Source organism: Chinchilla lanigera, unplaced genomic scaffold, assembly GCF_000276665.1.
Source record: "Chinchilla lanigera isolate Chin_1 unplaced genomic scaffold, ChiLan1.0 scaffold00092, whole genome shotgun sequence".
Classification (NCBI taxonomy): Eukaryota; Metazoa; Chordata; class Mammalia; order Rodentia; family Chinchillidae; genus Chinchilla; species Chinchilla lanigera.
The window spans coordinates 932,915-948,107 of record NW_004955493.1 but is presented as its reverse complement, the minus strand read 5'-3'; the positions used below and the strand labels follow the sequence as shown (position 1 = coordinate 948,107).

Sequence of the window (15,193 nt, the reverse complement as noted above, 5' to 3'; positions counted from 1 at the left end):
GTGGTGGCACACACCTGTAATCTCAGCACGTGGGAGGCTGAGGCAGGAGGATCACCATGAGCTCAAAGCCAGTCTGGGTTATATAAGCAAGTTTAAAGCCAGCCTGCACTGCATAGCAAGACCCTGTCTCCAAAAAAACAAAAAAACAAGCCGGATGTGGTAGCACACGCCTATAATCCTAGCACTCAGGAGGCCTCAGGGAGGCTGAGGCAGGAAGATCACTGCAAGTTCGAGACCAGCCTCGCCCACACAGTAAGCTCAAGGCCAGCCTGAACTGCAGAGTGACACCCTGTCTCAAAAAAAAAAGAATCACGTAGTAAGAAACAGCAGTTCTGGAAGTCGGACCCTAAGACTGTCAATACGAATCTCTTCTAGAAATGCTCTGCTGAAGAGTCCCAGCCCCAGCATCTTTGAAAGCCAGTACTCACCTGTACAGTTTTAAAAGCCAGGCTATAAGGCAATGCACACAATAAAAACAGGGTATACACCGCCCCACCCTCCTGGGCAGGTGAGCAATGGACTTGGGGGTATGACAGATAGCTCATGGGCCACCAGGGTCCCACAGTGTGTGAAAAACATGTAACCCATCACAGTCCCACTGAGAGCCCAGCAAGATGCTCATGTTCCAGGAAGACCTGAGCAGCCAAAGTCCCAATGGGAACAGCAGGTGGGCACCAAGGAGGACAGCTGTCCGGGTACAAACTGCTCACGACGGGAGTGGAAGTTCAAGTGAGACGCAGAAGCCACACCAGAAGCTGCCAGGCCTCACCCTTAGGCCGTAGTAGTGCAGGTGGACCCAAGGCTCCTCCGCGTGCTTCTTCTGCAGGAACTCGTAAGACTGCACGCGGCGCTGGCGGGCCTGCTCGGACTCCGGCCGCGAGAACCGCACCTAGGGGCAGGCAGGTCACACACTCAGGCCGGGGGTCTTGCCCGGGCTGCCGTCCCGGCCCTTGGCAGGACCAGAGAACATGCAGTTGGGGTATTTCCACTGCTGCCTCCCTCTTCATTTCCTGACTCTGGCCTCCGAAATTCCGAGCCCTGCTCCCCTCTGTGAACCTGCAATGCGAGCCAGGAGCAGCCTTCTCCTGCCTCTGCCTGGCCCATCTGGACGACACAACCCTGAGGTGGGAAGCACGCTTATCACGTAACGTCACGGTGCATTCTGAATCCCCAGAAGCGAGAGCAGCTTTCCAAGGTCATCCAGCAACCTGGGCAGCACCCCAGCCAGATCAGGTCTGGCCACACGCAACCTCGGCGTGCCGTGCCCCTCTGCGGCATCGTCTCAGCCTCACTGCGGGACGGAGGACCTTTACAAACCACGGATGCAGGTTGATACGCTTCTAGCGATCTTCAAATTCAGGAGTAACTAATTACTACGGAAACTTCTCAGCTGGGTACCACTTACAGGACACGATTACACAGGTGACCTCACAGAAGAGGAGGGCTGGGGGTGTGCAGGGGCTCCTGGTCTCCCGCTTCCTATTCCCGGCCATCCCCACCAAGCCCAGGGATCCCCTTTTCCCAGGACAGGCCTACAGCCCGGTGCACAGTGGTGATGAGCCAGGCCGAGCAGGGCTAGGCTACTCCGCCAGGCAGCCAGCGGGACGCTCCAAGACACCCTGCAAAGCTGCGTGCCTTCTGTTCAGAACCCCGCCGCCCCTGCTGTCTCACCTCCCAGGCCAGGGCTCACCGTGATCTGTTTCACATCCTCCTCTGCCTCATCCTGCGAAGAGTCCCCAGCTGTAAGAGAAGCAAGACAGGTCTCCCACTGTTTGCAGCTCAGCCCCACCCACAGGGAGGCCTCACGAAGGCGTGCCTGGGGTCTGCCCATGGATACAGGCAGCTTCGTAAGTCAGTGGTCCCAACAGGAGGCACCCTGACATTCTGGCAATGTACACAGACAGACTAACTCAACCGCAAGAGTAGGTGTTTCTGGTATCCAGTGGCAGAGGCCTGGGATGACGCTCAGGATCCTAAAATCTGATCTTCCCAATGTTTTTCCCATGATCGAGCCTGCCAAGATGCAGACAGACGGAGAGGAACAGCAGGGCTGAGGATCTAGACTCACCCTCATTGGCTGCTTCCCTCTCACGGTGCTTGGCATCAGCCTTATCCAGGTAGGAGAAGCTGGGCCGCAGCTGTAGGATGCCATGTAAGGGCGTCAGGTGGAGCTCACCTGGCAGAGGAAGAAGGGCTTGAATCTGCCTCCAGGAATCGAAGCTGACACACCCAGCGCAAGGGAGTCACCAAGACCCCTGAAGGTCTAGGCCAGTGGTGACGAACCTAAGGCAGCGGTGCCACAGCAGGGCGTTTGTATCACTGCAGGCTCCAAAAGGTTTGCCACTGCTGGCCTAGGCCACTGTCAAACTATCTCCCACCCTGCTCCAGGCCCCAAGCCTTAGGACCACCAGGTCAGAGCCCACTTCCAATTCTACCTGGCCCTGCTGGACACGGCAGGCAAACACCCAGACCAGGACGTGAGCCTGGACTCTGCTGCCGAAAGCCATTTCCTTCAGGTGCTCCCCCGGCAGCCCCTCACTCAAGACCCCACGAGGCTTCCAGGTCCTCTCCCGAGTACCTGCTCCAGACACCTGGCACCTGCTCAGTTCCTCTCCATGGCCTCCCCAGACCACACCCCCAGCACAGCCTCCTGGGTTCCTCCTCCTCCTCCCACCCACCTCCTACCAAGCCCACCCACCACACCAAGAAGTTCCTTAGTGCCTGACGGCTAGAGAAGGAGCCCTGCCAGAGCCCAGCAGAGGAGGCCTGTGGTCTCTGACCAAGATTACAACTTTTCCTCACAGTCCTAGCTGCAAGGGGTGTGGCTTTTTTTTTTTTTTTTTTGCAGTACCAGGGATCAAACTCACAACCGTGCGCTTGCCAGGAAGGCGCTTATGCCACTGAGCTAAATCCCCAGCCCAAGGGGTGTGGTTTTGAAGAACTATGACCTCAAGACACAGTGCCAAAGAGAAAGCTGTAACTATTTGACGCTATTTTTTACACTATTTTTATTCTATTTTGTTTCCTCTGTGTTCAGATTAGTTTCATTTACTGCTTTATAAACTCTAAATACTTTAAGCACCTTATACTTTTTGTCAGCTGAGATGACTCAATACCATACAATTCGCCATTTAAAACATGTAATTCAGTGTATTTTAAAATACTCTTGGGCAACCAGCACCACATTCAACTTTAGAATATTTTCATCTCCCCCAAAGAACCAGTCAATCCAGGGGCTGGGGATTTAGCTCAGCGGCAAAGCGCCTGCCTGGCAAGCGCAAGGTCGTGAGTTCGGTTCCTGGTACCGGAGAAAAACCAAAAAAGAAAGAAAAAAAAAACAAAAAACCAGTCAATCCCACGTAACTCTGCCCTCCACCCCTGAAACCACGAAGCCGGCGTCTGCCTGTGCACTCGCTACCCTAGACACTTCGTAGGAGAGGTGTGCGCGCGCCGCTCACTGAGCAGGACGTGCTCGTCCACGCGGCAGCACACGCCAGTGCCGCACCCCCCGCTCGGCTGAGGCACACGGACACGCCACACTTTGTTTACGCATGCACCAGCTAGGCCTTCGGGCTCTTTCCACCTCAGGGCCCCATGAATAAGGCCCTTGTGGACCCCTGTGTACAAGTTTTCAGGAGGACATGGTTTCCTCTTTCTGGAGTAGATGCCGCCTAAGGATGGAATCAGAGTCCTAAGTACTTTGTATTTAAAGACAAAATTCTGCCACTTGCTCCACACATGCTGTCTCCGTCCCAAGAAGAAGATGACCCTATCAGATGGAGGCCAGAACCCCCGGAGGTGGCCCCCTCCAGTGCCCTGACAACTGTAATTTATTGCCTCCTCTGCCTAGACCCTGCAGCAGTCTAGTGTCCGGGCTGAGTCAGAGCTGAACTTGAGGCTTGGTGAGCTCTGCCTGCCCCCGCCTCCCTCCTTTCCTCCCCTGGACACCCAGCACCAGGTACCTTGCCTGTAGAGCGCAGCTGCATAGCGGGATGTGTTACTGGTGGTCTGGGAAGAGCAGAAGGTCTGCTTGTCCATCAGCTTCCTGGGACAACAAGGAGAAGCAAGGTCAAGGGCAAGGAAGCCCCAGCACCAGGGCCTGCTGGGCAAGCCCTCACACAAAAACGCGCCAGCCAGGGATCAAGGCCACAAGCCCGCTTCCATCCCCTCAGGTGGGAGCCAGAGGGAGGGAAAACGAGGAGCACAAGCCGGGTCAGAGCCCCGGAGAAGGGACCGGCTGAGGAGTGGGGATGCAACAGGCCCAGCCCTCCCAGCAAGGGACCCCTGCAGGACTAGCATCTCTGAAGCCCGCGGAAGGCGCCCGATCACCGCAGCGCCAAAGGCAGGGGCAGGGACTCACGAGGAGAACGTGCTGGTCTCGTCAGCGCAGGCGCCGTCCACGTTCAGTGCGATCTGCTCCCCTTTGCTGCGGCAATAGTTGGGATTCAGGGTGTCGATGGCCATCTCAATCTCTACCTGGAGGCACCAAGCACCCCCACCTGCTGAGGACCCCAAGGCACAGGTCTCCAGGGACATCCCTGACCCGATCCCCGCCCAGAAGCAAGACTGACACGTGGCTCTTCCCAAGACCCTGGGCTTCCGTTCACACCGCAAGCCATATACCCAAACTCCAACAGAAGTATCGGAGTAACTATTTTAGGGGTGGACACGCAGCCATGTCTGTCCACCAGCTCTCCTGCCGAAGAGCTGAATGAGGTATCAACATTTAAAACTCAGGGGATTTCTCACAAACATCCTTACCTCCAGCTTGACCTGAAACCCAGCGAACCCCGCAATGTGGGACAGCTTCACGACAGGACCACACGGGCCAGAGCTGCGGCCGCGCCACGGGCGCGCCATGCCCACCCCCAGCCCTCCTGGGCACTGCTTCTCCTCACACCAGTCCTGCTTCTCACCCGCCGCCCCATGCCAAGATTCTGAGCTCATGCAGGCCCCTGCTCTCCGTGCATCTTGAGCCTTATTCCTCCCAGGGTTGCCCTTCCAGGAGACCCTTTCTGCTGTTTTCTTCTTCTTCTTTTTTTTTTTTTTTTGGTCTTTTGGAGGCAAGTTCTCGCAATGCAGTTCAGGCTGGCTTTGAGCTCACTTTGTGGCCCAGGCTGCTCTCGAACTCGCAACAATCCTCCTGCCTCAGCCTCCGAGTGCTACCTTTCTGCTGTTTTGAAGGGTGCTGCTCTGCTCTCGGCCTCTGGTCCTCTTGCTGTCAGCTGGCCTCACCGCCCCCCCCCCCCCCCCTTACCGCCCATTCCACCCACCAAAACTCCAGTCTCACATAGACAACCGCCCCCCCCCCCCCCGCCCGCACCACTCCCATCACAGAGGGCAGCCCCACCTTCTGCTGCTTGGGCTTGATCTTGGCTGAGAGGTGGGGAATGTCATCGTAGGTCATTGAGGCTGGACGCACCGGGTACTGTGGAAAGAAGGGAGCCGTCGGTTCACCCAGCCCACCCTGAATGGAGCTGGCCCTCCTGGGAACCAGCCAAGAAGACCAACGTCCACCCATCTCCAACCCCCGGGCAAGCAGAGCCCACAGCACCCCGCAGCCCCAACCCACTCTGCCCTGAGCTCCCCCGGTCTGCCACATCAGCTCCTCCCAGCCTCGCTCCAAAGGGCAGTCCCAGGGCACACCCATGTTGTCTGTAACTTCCGAGGGACATGTCCCACCATCAGGGAGTCACACGGCCCGCAGAGCAGGGACGTGGGAGCTGCGGGGTGGGCCTAAGGTCATGCAGTCAGCACACAGGCCACGCAAGTGGGGACAAGAGGAAGGAGGCTGGCCAAGGCTGCTCTTCGCTGTGCAGGGACACAGCCCCACTCTCCTACTTCCTGCCCGCTATAAACTCTCCTACAGCACGCTGCGGGAGACACGGGGAAGGGCAATCACGAGCTGCTCCTTGCCCTCCAGGGCCCGCTTTCGTATAGTTATCCTGGACGCCCTTCTGTGCGGACTTTCATGCACACCCTCACCCCAGGGGCACGGTGTGTGTGGGCCGAGGTTCAGACCACCCTCACAGCTCTGTCTCGTCGAGCTGACACAGGGCAGCCGCCACAGTGAGCCTGCGGGAGGGACGCACGCAGCGTGAGCGCGGCCTCCGGGGAGTTTCAGACCAGCTACACTCCAGCCAAGAAAGTGGTCATTTTCTGAAAGCTCACTTAATGTAGTGACTCCGCCTCCAGTGGCAGCAACAGCCTGGCGGACAGCTGGCCTGGACTGAGCCTGTGAGCAGGGCCCGTGCAGGGCAGGCCTGCGCCACTGCACTACGACACCCAGGAGGCCCCCGGCCGCTGAGGACCAGAGCCGCTCCAAGACCACCGGACTTCACGCCGGAAGGCGGTGGTGAGCGAGCAGGGTCCGGAACAAGCTTGGGCTCTGGTCATCACTCTACTCGATACCTGTGTCCTGCCCTCCCAAGGTGCCGTGTTGGTGGATGGGCAAAACAGCTGACACTAACACAGGGCCTGGCACACAGCAGACAGACAGTGTCACTGCCCTGGATACCAGTACGTTTTCGTCAGTCAAGGACACAGGCCCAACGCCAGGGGTCCGGCTCCCCAGCTGAATGGCAGACCCGGGGCACGGACTCCGGGACCCTCCCCGCACGGGTGGGGAGCACTGCCACCTGCCCAGCCCTGAGGAAGCAGCAGCCTCCTTGTGCCTTGTTTTCTCATATGCAGCACAGGGATGAAAGTACTTAAGAAAACCACCCCACTGAGGAGACTGCAAAATAGAGCAAAACAGTCCAGCAGTCCTCAAAAAAAAGAAAAAGAAGAAATGCGGCGCTACCATCTGACCCAGCCATTCTACTCCTAGATAGAGATCCAACCCAAGAGAAATGAAAACACACGTCCACACAAACTTGTACAGAAATATTCTCAGGCACATTATTCAAGGTAGCCACAAAGTGAAAATAACTCAAATGCCCATCAATTGATGAACAGATAAGCAAACTATAGTATATAGCATACAACTGATGGTGCACACCTGTCATCCCAGCACTCAGGACGCTGAGGCAGGAGGATCACTGCAAGTTTGAGACCAGCCTGGGCCACAAAGTGAGCTGAAGGCCAGCCTGAACTACATTTCTCAAAAAGACAAAAAAAAAAATGCATACAATGAATTGTTATTCACCCACAAAAAAATGAAGCACCGATACACAGTATAACGAGTCAACTCTCCATGAAAGAGGCCGCTGCAAAAGGCCACAGGTGCGCCGTTCCATCTGTGTGAAACGTCAAGAACAGCGAATCCACGGAGGGAAAGTCAGCTAATGGTTGTCTAAGGCTGAAGGTGGGAATGGGGAGTGCAGGCAGGACTGACTACTAATATCCACGAGGTTTCTCTTGAGGGGTGAAGATGTACTAAAATAAACTGTGGTGCTGGTTGCATAGCCCCATGGATAGACTAAAATCCCTTGCCCTGTGCCCGTACATGGGAGAATTTTATACTGTGTGAGCTGTATCTCAATAAAGCTGTTTTAAGAATACTACGGTCCAGGGACGATAGAGCTCAGCAGCACAGTGCCTGCCTGGCAAGTGCAAGGTCCTGAGTTCAATTCCCAGCACCAAAAAAAAAGAATACTGTAACCACCATGGCAGGGTAACCGTGAGATTCAATGAGTTGCCCCCAAAACGAGCTGCAAACAGAGCCTGCATGCAGGAGACGTTCGATGCGGCTTAGCTGCTGCAAGCTCCCGGCCCCGCAAAGCGGCCACACCGCTGTCAGGATTGAGGCTGGCCAACTGTCCCAGAGCTGCTCAGAAGCCTCTCCAGCCTCCCAACAGCAGGGCCAACTCTACTCCAGGCAACGTCCAAGCACTTTAACGTGCACCCTACGAAACAGGCAGTGCGATATCACCACCTTGCGAATGAGGCAACGGACACAGAGAGCTCAAGAACGCACCTTAGGGCTGAAGGCGAAGTCACCACAGAGCTGTGTCCCGTGGGGACAGCCCCCCAGCCTGCGCTTAACCACAGCACGGTTCTGCCTCCTGCATGTACCCTGTGTGCCCGTCTCTGAAGATAAACACGGCCCTGCCCAGGACGTGGAAACTCGCTCACCTCGCCTGGAACCAAGGACGCTAAGCAAGGCTGAGACGGCCCACGCCACCTTCCTTGCTCCACCCCAGGCCTTTTACCCTTTACCTTCAAGTCCTGTGATTACCTGAAACAGATAGAGCTTCTCCGCCAGGCTTTTGGCCAAGTACACGTCGATCTGGGAACAAGAGGAGAAGACTCAGCCGGGACACAGGGCTGCCTGCCCCAGGCGTGCAGGGCCCACTCCAATCTCAGTCGGCGTGGGGCTCAGACAGGCAGTTTGGGGAAGAGGAAACGGCTCAGCTCATGCTAAAACCAAGGGACTCAGCAGGTGTGGTGGTCCACGCCCGTAATCCCAGCACTCGGGACGCTGAGGCAGGAGGATCATTGCAAGTTCAAGACCAGCCTGGGCCACAAACTGAGCTCAAGGCCAGCCTGAACTGCATAGCGAGACCCTGTCTCAAAAAGACAATAGACAGACAGACAGACAGATAGATAGAACAAACCTAGGGACTCAGGTCTCCAGACTGGATGGACCCAGAACTCCCTCCCACAGCTCCCAGCGGGCCCGCACAAGAGCTTCCCTGGCCCCGTGACCAAGTGCACTCCAGCCCGGCAGGGCACACTTCCCCTGGGCTGCGCAGATCGGGTCAGTTCCTGCAGGTTAAATGCCGAGACGGGCGGGACGGGGCCCCTTACCCGAGTTCCTCTCTCTGCCGCCCATCCCACCTCTCCTGGACTAGCCTGTCGCCCTGCGGAAAACTGGTCTGCAAGGCCCTTCATGACCCACGTCTCTCCTCCCACTAACCACCCCCGGCTACTCCCCAGCCCCCACACCCACACTGTGCTCTGCCCCCCAAGGCCTCTGCACATGCTCTTCCCTCGGCTGGAGCCCCTGCAGCCTTCCTGTGTGCTTCCTAAGCCTCAAGGATTCCCTTGTCTTTGAAGACTCAGGTGAGCGCTGAACAGAGCACTCCAGGGCCTCGGGGTCGAGGGCGCCGCCTGTCTGAGTCCCCGGCTCCCTCCGCACTGTCTCCGATCGCCCTTTTACGTCCTAACTCCTGTTCTGGCAGTGTTGTTGCAGCTTAAAGGCACCTGAATAACTCAAACCCAAACACGGGGTCAGCAGCACCCCCAGACCTGGCAGGCCCCTCTCCACGTCCGGCGGCCTTCTCCCAGCCCCAGCCTCTTAAGCCCCAAGTGAGGCTCCAGACCCAAAGCGGGAGGCCAGGGGCAGGTGCCGTTACTTTCCGCCTTCTCACTTCCAAAGACCTAAGAGCTGGGCTGAGTTTGCCCAAACAACTTCCTCTCCTTCATCAGCTCTGGAAACTTCTCCCACTCTGCGTCCCGAGACGCCTTCCCGGTCTGCCCCCCACACTCCGTGCGCCGCCCAGGGACAGGGACCCGGCCCTGCTCGCATTCCGTCACAGCACACAGCGGGCCAGAGAGCTGCTGCACGACTCAACGGGGGCCGCCGGACCCCCTCACTCGCGCAGCCCTCACTGCGTACCTCCTCAGCGCCAGGTACACTTGGCTTTGCGGGCAGTGGTGAGCAGACAACAGGGCTGGTCGGAGAGGCCCCGGTGCTAAGGGGGTACTGCATCGGGGGTGTGGGGGAAGGGCAGGGTGACCAACGCAGGCGTCTGGGGACGGCGGGAGAGGGCTCCGGGCAGAGGGGACCGTAAAGATTAGGGGTCCTCAGGACAGCACCAGGTCCCAGACTGGCCTGAGCACACGTGGAAAGGAAGGACTGGGCCCCTCCCCTCGTGGCCCCAGCAGTTACCTCCTGTACGACTGGGTCATCCTCTTCATTGGCCATACTAGGGGGAGCCAGCCGTGCAGTCCTGAGACTCGATCTGCAAAGGAGAAGAGAGACATGGCCCATCAGCCACTCATTCAACCACGCGTCAGGCGTCAGGTGCCGGTGTCGTTCTTCCTCAGGCCCAGCACTGGGAGGGAGGAGCCCAGGACAAACGCTGCCCTTTCTTCGGCATCCATGGAAGTGGCGTCAACAGTGGACAGCCAAATGTACACCCCACTGACACACACCACGAAGGCGGGAAGGAGGGAGGGTGCGCATGCGGAAAACGACCAGCAACAGGCGCAAACAAGTGGGCCCGAGTCAACACATGTGGGCTGTGCCTCTAGGAGAAAATAAACCGTGAACTGACAGGTCTCCTGACCACTCATAAATAACCCTCAGCCAGGCCAGGGAAGGGCGGCTGGCTGCCCAGCGCCCACTAAACCCTCAGAGCTGCCGGCCACAGCGAGGCTTTACGAAGAGCCAGGTGTCCAGTGGGAGGGCAGGTGGCCCAAAGGCCTTCCGGGGCCTCTGCTCGGGGGCTTCATTTCCAAGCTGACTTTAACTGTAACCCCAAGTGATGAAACTCTTCAGTGTTTTTGTCTAAAAATGACTTCACATACTTTCTCTCCTATACTTAATGTAACCACTCCATGAGGTTGGCTGATTGTCCCCATTGTTCCGATTGTTTACAACCCAGAAACGGAGTCAGAACACTTGATGTGTTTATCCAGTCACACAGCAAACAGGGAGTGGTGGCGCACACCTGTCATCCCAGCACTCGGGAGGCTGAGGCAGGAGGATCCTTGCGACTTCGAGGCCAGCCTGGGGCTACACAGTGAGCTCAAGGCCAGCCTGAACTGCATCTGCATAGTGTGACCTGTCTCAAAAACAACAACAACAACAAAAAAAAAAAACAAAAACAACAGCAAACAAGACAAGACACTAAACTTCAAACCTAGGTCTTAGCACAGAAAAAGCATTTGACAAAGTTCAACACTCATTCATGATAAAAACCAGACAGAAAATAGGAATAGGTGGTCATTATCTCAATCTGATCAAAGCCTTCTACGACCAACAGACAGCCAAATTCACACTAAATGGTCAAAAACTGGAAACTTTCACTCTACAAAATCAGGAACAAGACAAGGATGTTCCACTGTTACCACTTTTGTTCAATATAGTTCTGGAATCATTAGCCAGAGCAACTAGACAAGAAAAAGAGATCAAAGGAGTAAGAATAGGAAAAAAGTGAAATTATCATTATTTGCAGATGATATGAACTTCTACATAGAAGATGTCACCAAAAGACTTGCAAATTTCATAACCACATTTAGTAGCATAGCTGGATACAAAGTCAACGCTCAAAAATCAATAGCATTCCTATACACAAACAACAAACACACTGAAAGAGAAATCAGAACAACAACAACCTTCACAATAACATCAAAAAAAGTGAAGTAGGGCTGGGCGTGGTGGCACATGCCTGTAATCCCAGCACTCAGGAGGCTGAGGCAGGAGGATTACTGCAAGTTCGAGACCAGCCTGGGCTGCAAAGTGAGCTCAAGGTCAGCCTGAACTGCATAAGGAGACCCTACCTCAAAAAGACAAAAAAAAAAAAAAAAAAAGAAAAAGAAAAAAAGAAAGAAGTAACTCCCAACATATTCAGCCACCTTATCCTTGTTTGACAAAAGAGCCAAACACCTTCACTGGAAGAAAGACAGCCTCTTTAATAAATGATGTTGGAAAAACTGGCTTTCCACATGCCAAGGACTAAAATTAGACCCATGTCTATCACCATGCACCAAACTAAAGTCAAACTGGATCAAAGACCTAAATATTAAAACAAAAACACTAAATGTACTGGAAGACAGAATAGGTAGAACACGTGAAGACATAGATGTAAGCAAAGATTTCACGAACAAAACCCCAAGCACATGGGAAATACTACAAAGAATCATCAACTAGCATCCTATTAAAAAGCTTTTGCACAGCAAAAAAGTTAACAATAGAGAGAAAAGACAACACACAGAGCAGGAAACAACTTTAGCCAGTTGTTCCTCAGACAAAGGACTGATATCTAGAACATACAAAGAACTGAAAAAAAATCAGACCCCCCAAATTTAAAGACCTGATCCAAAAATGGGCAGCTGAGATAAATGCACACTTCTCAGATGCAATACAAATGGCAAATAAATACATGAAAAAATGTCTAATACCACTGGTCACTCCACAGATGCAAATTAAAACACTGAGATTCTACCTCACCCCAGAAAGAACCGCATTACTGAGAAACCAACCAATAAATACTGGAGGGGCTGCGGGGAAAAGGACCCCTTCTCCACTGCTGGTGGGAGTGTAGATGGGTACAACCACTGTGAAAATCTGTGTGGAGATTCCTTAAAAAAACAGGATTAGAGGTCCCATTTGACGAAGCTATTCCCCTGCTGGCTATCTGCCTGGAAGAATTACAAATTTCACACCAGGGCAGGGGATGTAGCTCAGTGGCACAGTGCCTGTCTAGCAAGTGTGAGGTCCTGAGTTAAATTGGCAGTACCAAAAAAAAAAAAAAAAAAAAAAGGAAAAAAGAAGAAAATAACACTAGAGTGATATAAGCACACCTATGTTTATAGCAGCACAGTTTGCAATAGCTAAATCTTGGAAACAACGCAAATGCTCATCAACTGAGGAATGGATAAAAAAGATGTATTAGTTTTTATACAACGGAGTACTACTCAGCCATAAAGAAGGCTAAACTTGAGACATTTCTAGGTAAATGGATGCACCTTGAGGCCATACTCATAAATGAAATAAATCAGACACACATGTGTAAATATCATATTGAGAGAAACCAAAAAGGTAAATAAGGACCAAAATGTATAATGGGTATTGTGAAATAGGAAAAAATGTTCAAAAGAAAGGGGAACTAAGGAAGAGGGGGTAGGAAGGGGAAAAAATGGAAACAAGCTCTGTAAATGAGGAGGGTAAGAGGGGTTGAAGGGAAGTGTCACGGTTTGTGCCTGGATGTTCCCCTAAAGCCTCATGCAGTCATGGCTTCTAGATTTCACGATCCATGATGATTCATGGATCCATGATCCACGGTCCAATGCTGGGATTGTGGGTATGAGTGCGACACCTGCCCCTGGGGCGGTAGTTGACATACAATATACAGGAGGGAAAGAGGCTTGCTCTCTGCCGCTCCTCCCTCTTGCTCTTGTTGTTTTGCTGTCTTCCACTGCCATGAACTGCTGGCCTCTGCCATGTGCCACTCTGCCCTGGAGCCAGATGAGCATGGACTGAAACCTCCACGCACAGTGAACTAAACAAACCTTTCCTTCCTTAATTCTGGGTGTCAGAGAAAAGGAACCGAGACAGTAAGGAAGGGGATTAAACACAAAAAGGAATCAGGATGTATCATGCACAGGTACAAATTCCCTGTGATGAATGTATATGTAAACTGTACCAATGAACTTAATTAGAAAAATCGAGGTCTTAGGGCTTAAGGTGCCGGTTGCAGGTAGAGGGCTCAGGGGAGGGCAGGCCTTGCTGCTGAGGAAGCGGGCTGAGAGCTGCGCAGGAAGACACAAGGAAGTGGAGAAGCGGGGCAGCACAGCGGAAGGGAAACTCCAGGCAAACACCGGCAGGGAGGGCTGTGGGTCTCCGCGGGGCGGGCAGCAATGCCGCACCTGAGCCTGTTCAGGCCAAAACAAGGGCACGTCCTCCTCAGGGCTTCCTTCCTCCCGTCCCATACCAGCAAGTCCTGTGGGCTTCACCTTCCACGGGTGGCCAGAACCTGGCCAGCACTATCATCTCCCTGGCCTGGCCAGCTCCAACGCAGGTCTAGAGGACGGTGAGAGCCTCTGCTAGTCTTCTGCTCCTACTCTCCCCTGCAATCACCGCTCGGTGCCACAGCCAGTGACCTGTTGGTATCTAGGTCAGAGCCTACCACGCTGCCCAAGGCTCCCCGTGTAGCTCAGAGCCGGCTTTATGACGCCTGGGAGCCGCCCAGCCCTGCACCCCTACTCCTCTGCCCTCTCCTCCCGCAGCTTCCGCCGGCCTCGCCCCTCGCAGCCCACCCCCGGCCCTGCTAACCATGCCAGCCTCTGGGCTCCCTCCCTCACCTCCTTCAGAACTTCCCTCATCCTCACCCTAAACCATCCCTGTCCTTCGGTGCAAACCTGCAAACTGCCCCAGCTGCCTTCTCCGCTCTGGCTTTCTCCACGACATCCGCCGCCACGGTACAGTCTGCGTTCCGCGCCTGTCCCCACCGCCAGGAAGCTGCCAGCTACCGGGAGGCAGGCTTCACCGTCCTGCGGTATCCCGAGGCTGGGGCGCAGCAGACAGGCACATCTAGTACTCTCGCAGGACGCTAACGGCGCACGGGAGGGACCTGGGCAGAGGAAGGTCCGAACTGCGTGGAAAGCAGGACGAGCGGGCGGGCTGGGCGACATCAGTACTGTCAGGTGGACGGCCAGGTACCTGCGGGGGCGGCACCCTGAAGGCACCGGGCTGCCCGGCTCCAGGACACGGGCGAAGCACCTGCCCTCTCCGCAGCTGGTTCCACACCAGCTGTCTGGGGACGCGCAGCGGGGCGAGGGCGCGGAGCACAGGCACTGAGCGGGCGGCTTCGAGCGATGACCCTTACAAGGCTGCCGTGGGGCCCCGCGGGCCGCTCTCTCCGGGCTGGGCCAGCCGGGGCGGGGGTGGCCTCTCAGCGGCGGGGCTGGAGCGCCTCCCGGGACAAGCAGTCAGATACTGAAGAGTTCAGTCCGATACTGAACGCCTGCGAAGGCCGCAGCTCCCTCGGCGTCCAGACGACAGCAGCCAGCGCGGCGGCTTTCCAAGTTCGCCCGGGACCCCCAGGAGAAGCCGGTGAGCGACCCGGCACACACGCACAGTCACGCGGCTGAGACCGGCGGACACACCCCGGCCGCCCCAGCCTCCGGGAGCGCGGTGCGGTCTGCCCGCGGCCCCCGAACGCAAGCGCCGGCCGGGCACGCGCCCGTAAGGGAAGCACTCGGGAGGCTGAGGCAGGGCAGTCACACGTTCGACACGGCCGGCCAATTCAGCGACCTAGACCTGCCTCAAAACTTACAAACCTCAAGAGGAAAAACAGCAGTCTTCAAAGGGCCGGGACGCACGCAGGGCGAAGCCGGGGGCTGACCGCTGCGGGAGGGGGCGGGCGGCGACAGCCACAACCCCCGGGACGGACGGGCCCCGCGCACCGTCTTACAGAGCCTCCTCCGGGTCCCTCCCGCCACCCGCACCCCGATCCCCGGGCGGCTGTCGCTCGGACGCCGGCGCCTCGCGAGCGGGGGCAGCGCGGACGGCGGCACGGGC

The 15,193-nt window shown here is 55.7% G+C and overlaps 1 protein-coding gene across 4 annotated transcripts in view; it reads right to left on the bottom strand.

The window, feature by feature from the left end:
- Nucleotides 1-14,727, bottom strand: part of Polr3e (polymerase (RNA) III (DNA directed) polypeptide E (80kD)) — a 28,934-nt gene extending 14,207 nt beyond the window's left edge. The window contains exons 1-10 of one of the 4 annotated variants that reach the window (XM_005405071.2): nt 14,333-14,727; nt 14,032-14,243; nt 9,836-9,908; nt 8,180-8,230; nt 5,351-5,428; nt 4,361-4,476; nt 3,963-4,045; nt 2,069-2,176; nt 1,691-1,740; nt 770-889 (exon numbers count right to left, since the gene is read on the bottom strand). In XM_005405071.2, coding sequence (XP_005405128.1) covers nt 770-889; nt 1,691-1,740; nt 2,069-2,176; nt 3,963-4,045; nt 4,361-4,476; nt 5,351-5,428; nt 8,180-8,230; nt 9,836-9,871 — 642 coding nt within the window. In that variant the 5' untranslated portion in view covers nt 9,872-9,908; nt 14,032-14,243; nt 14,333-14,727. Of the gene's footprint in view, nt 1-769; nt 890-1,690; nt 1,741-2,068; nt 2,177-3,962; nt 4,046-4,360; nt 4,503-5,350; nt 5,429-8,179; nt 8,233-9,835; nt 9,909-14,031; nt 14,244-14,332 lie in introns of those variants that run through there. The other 3 variants (XM_013504853.1, XM_005405076.2, XM_005405077.2) reach the window with 3 other exon arrangements.
- Between the last annotated feature and the right edge of the window lie 466 nt (nt 14,728-15,193).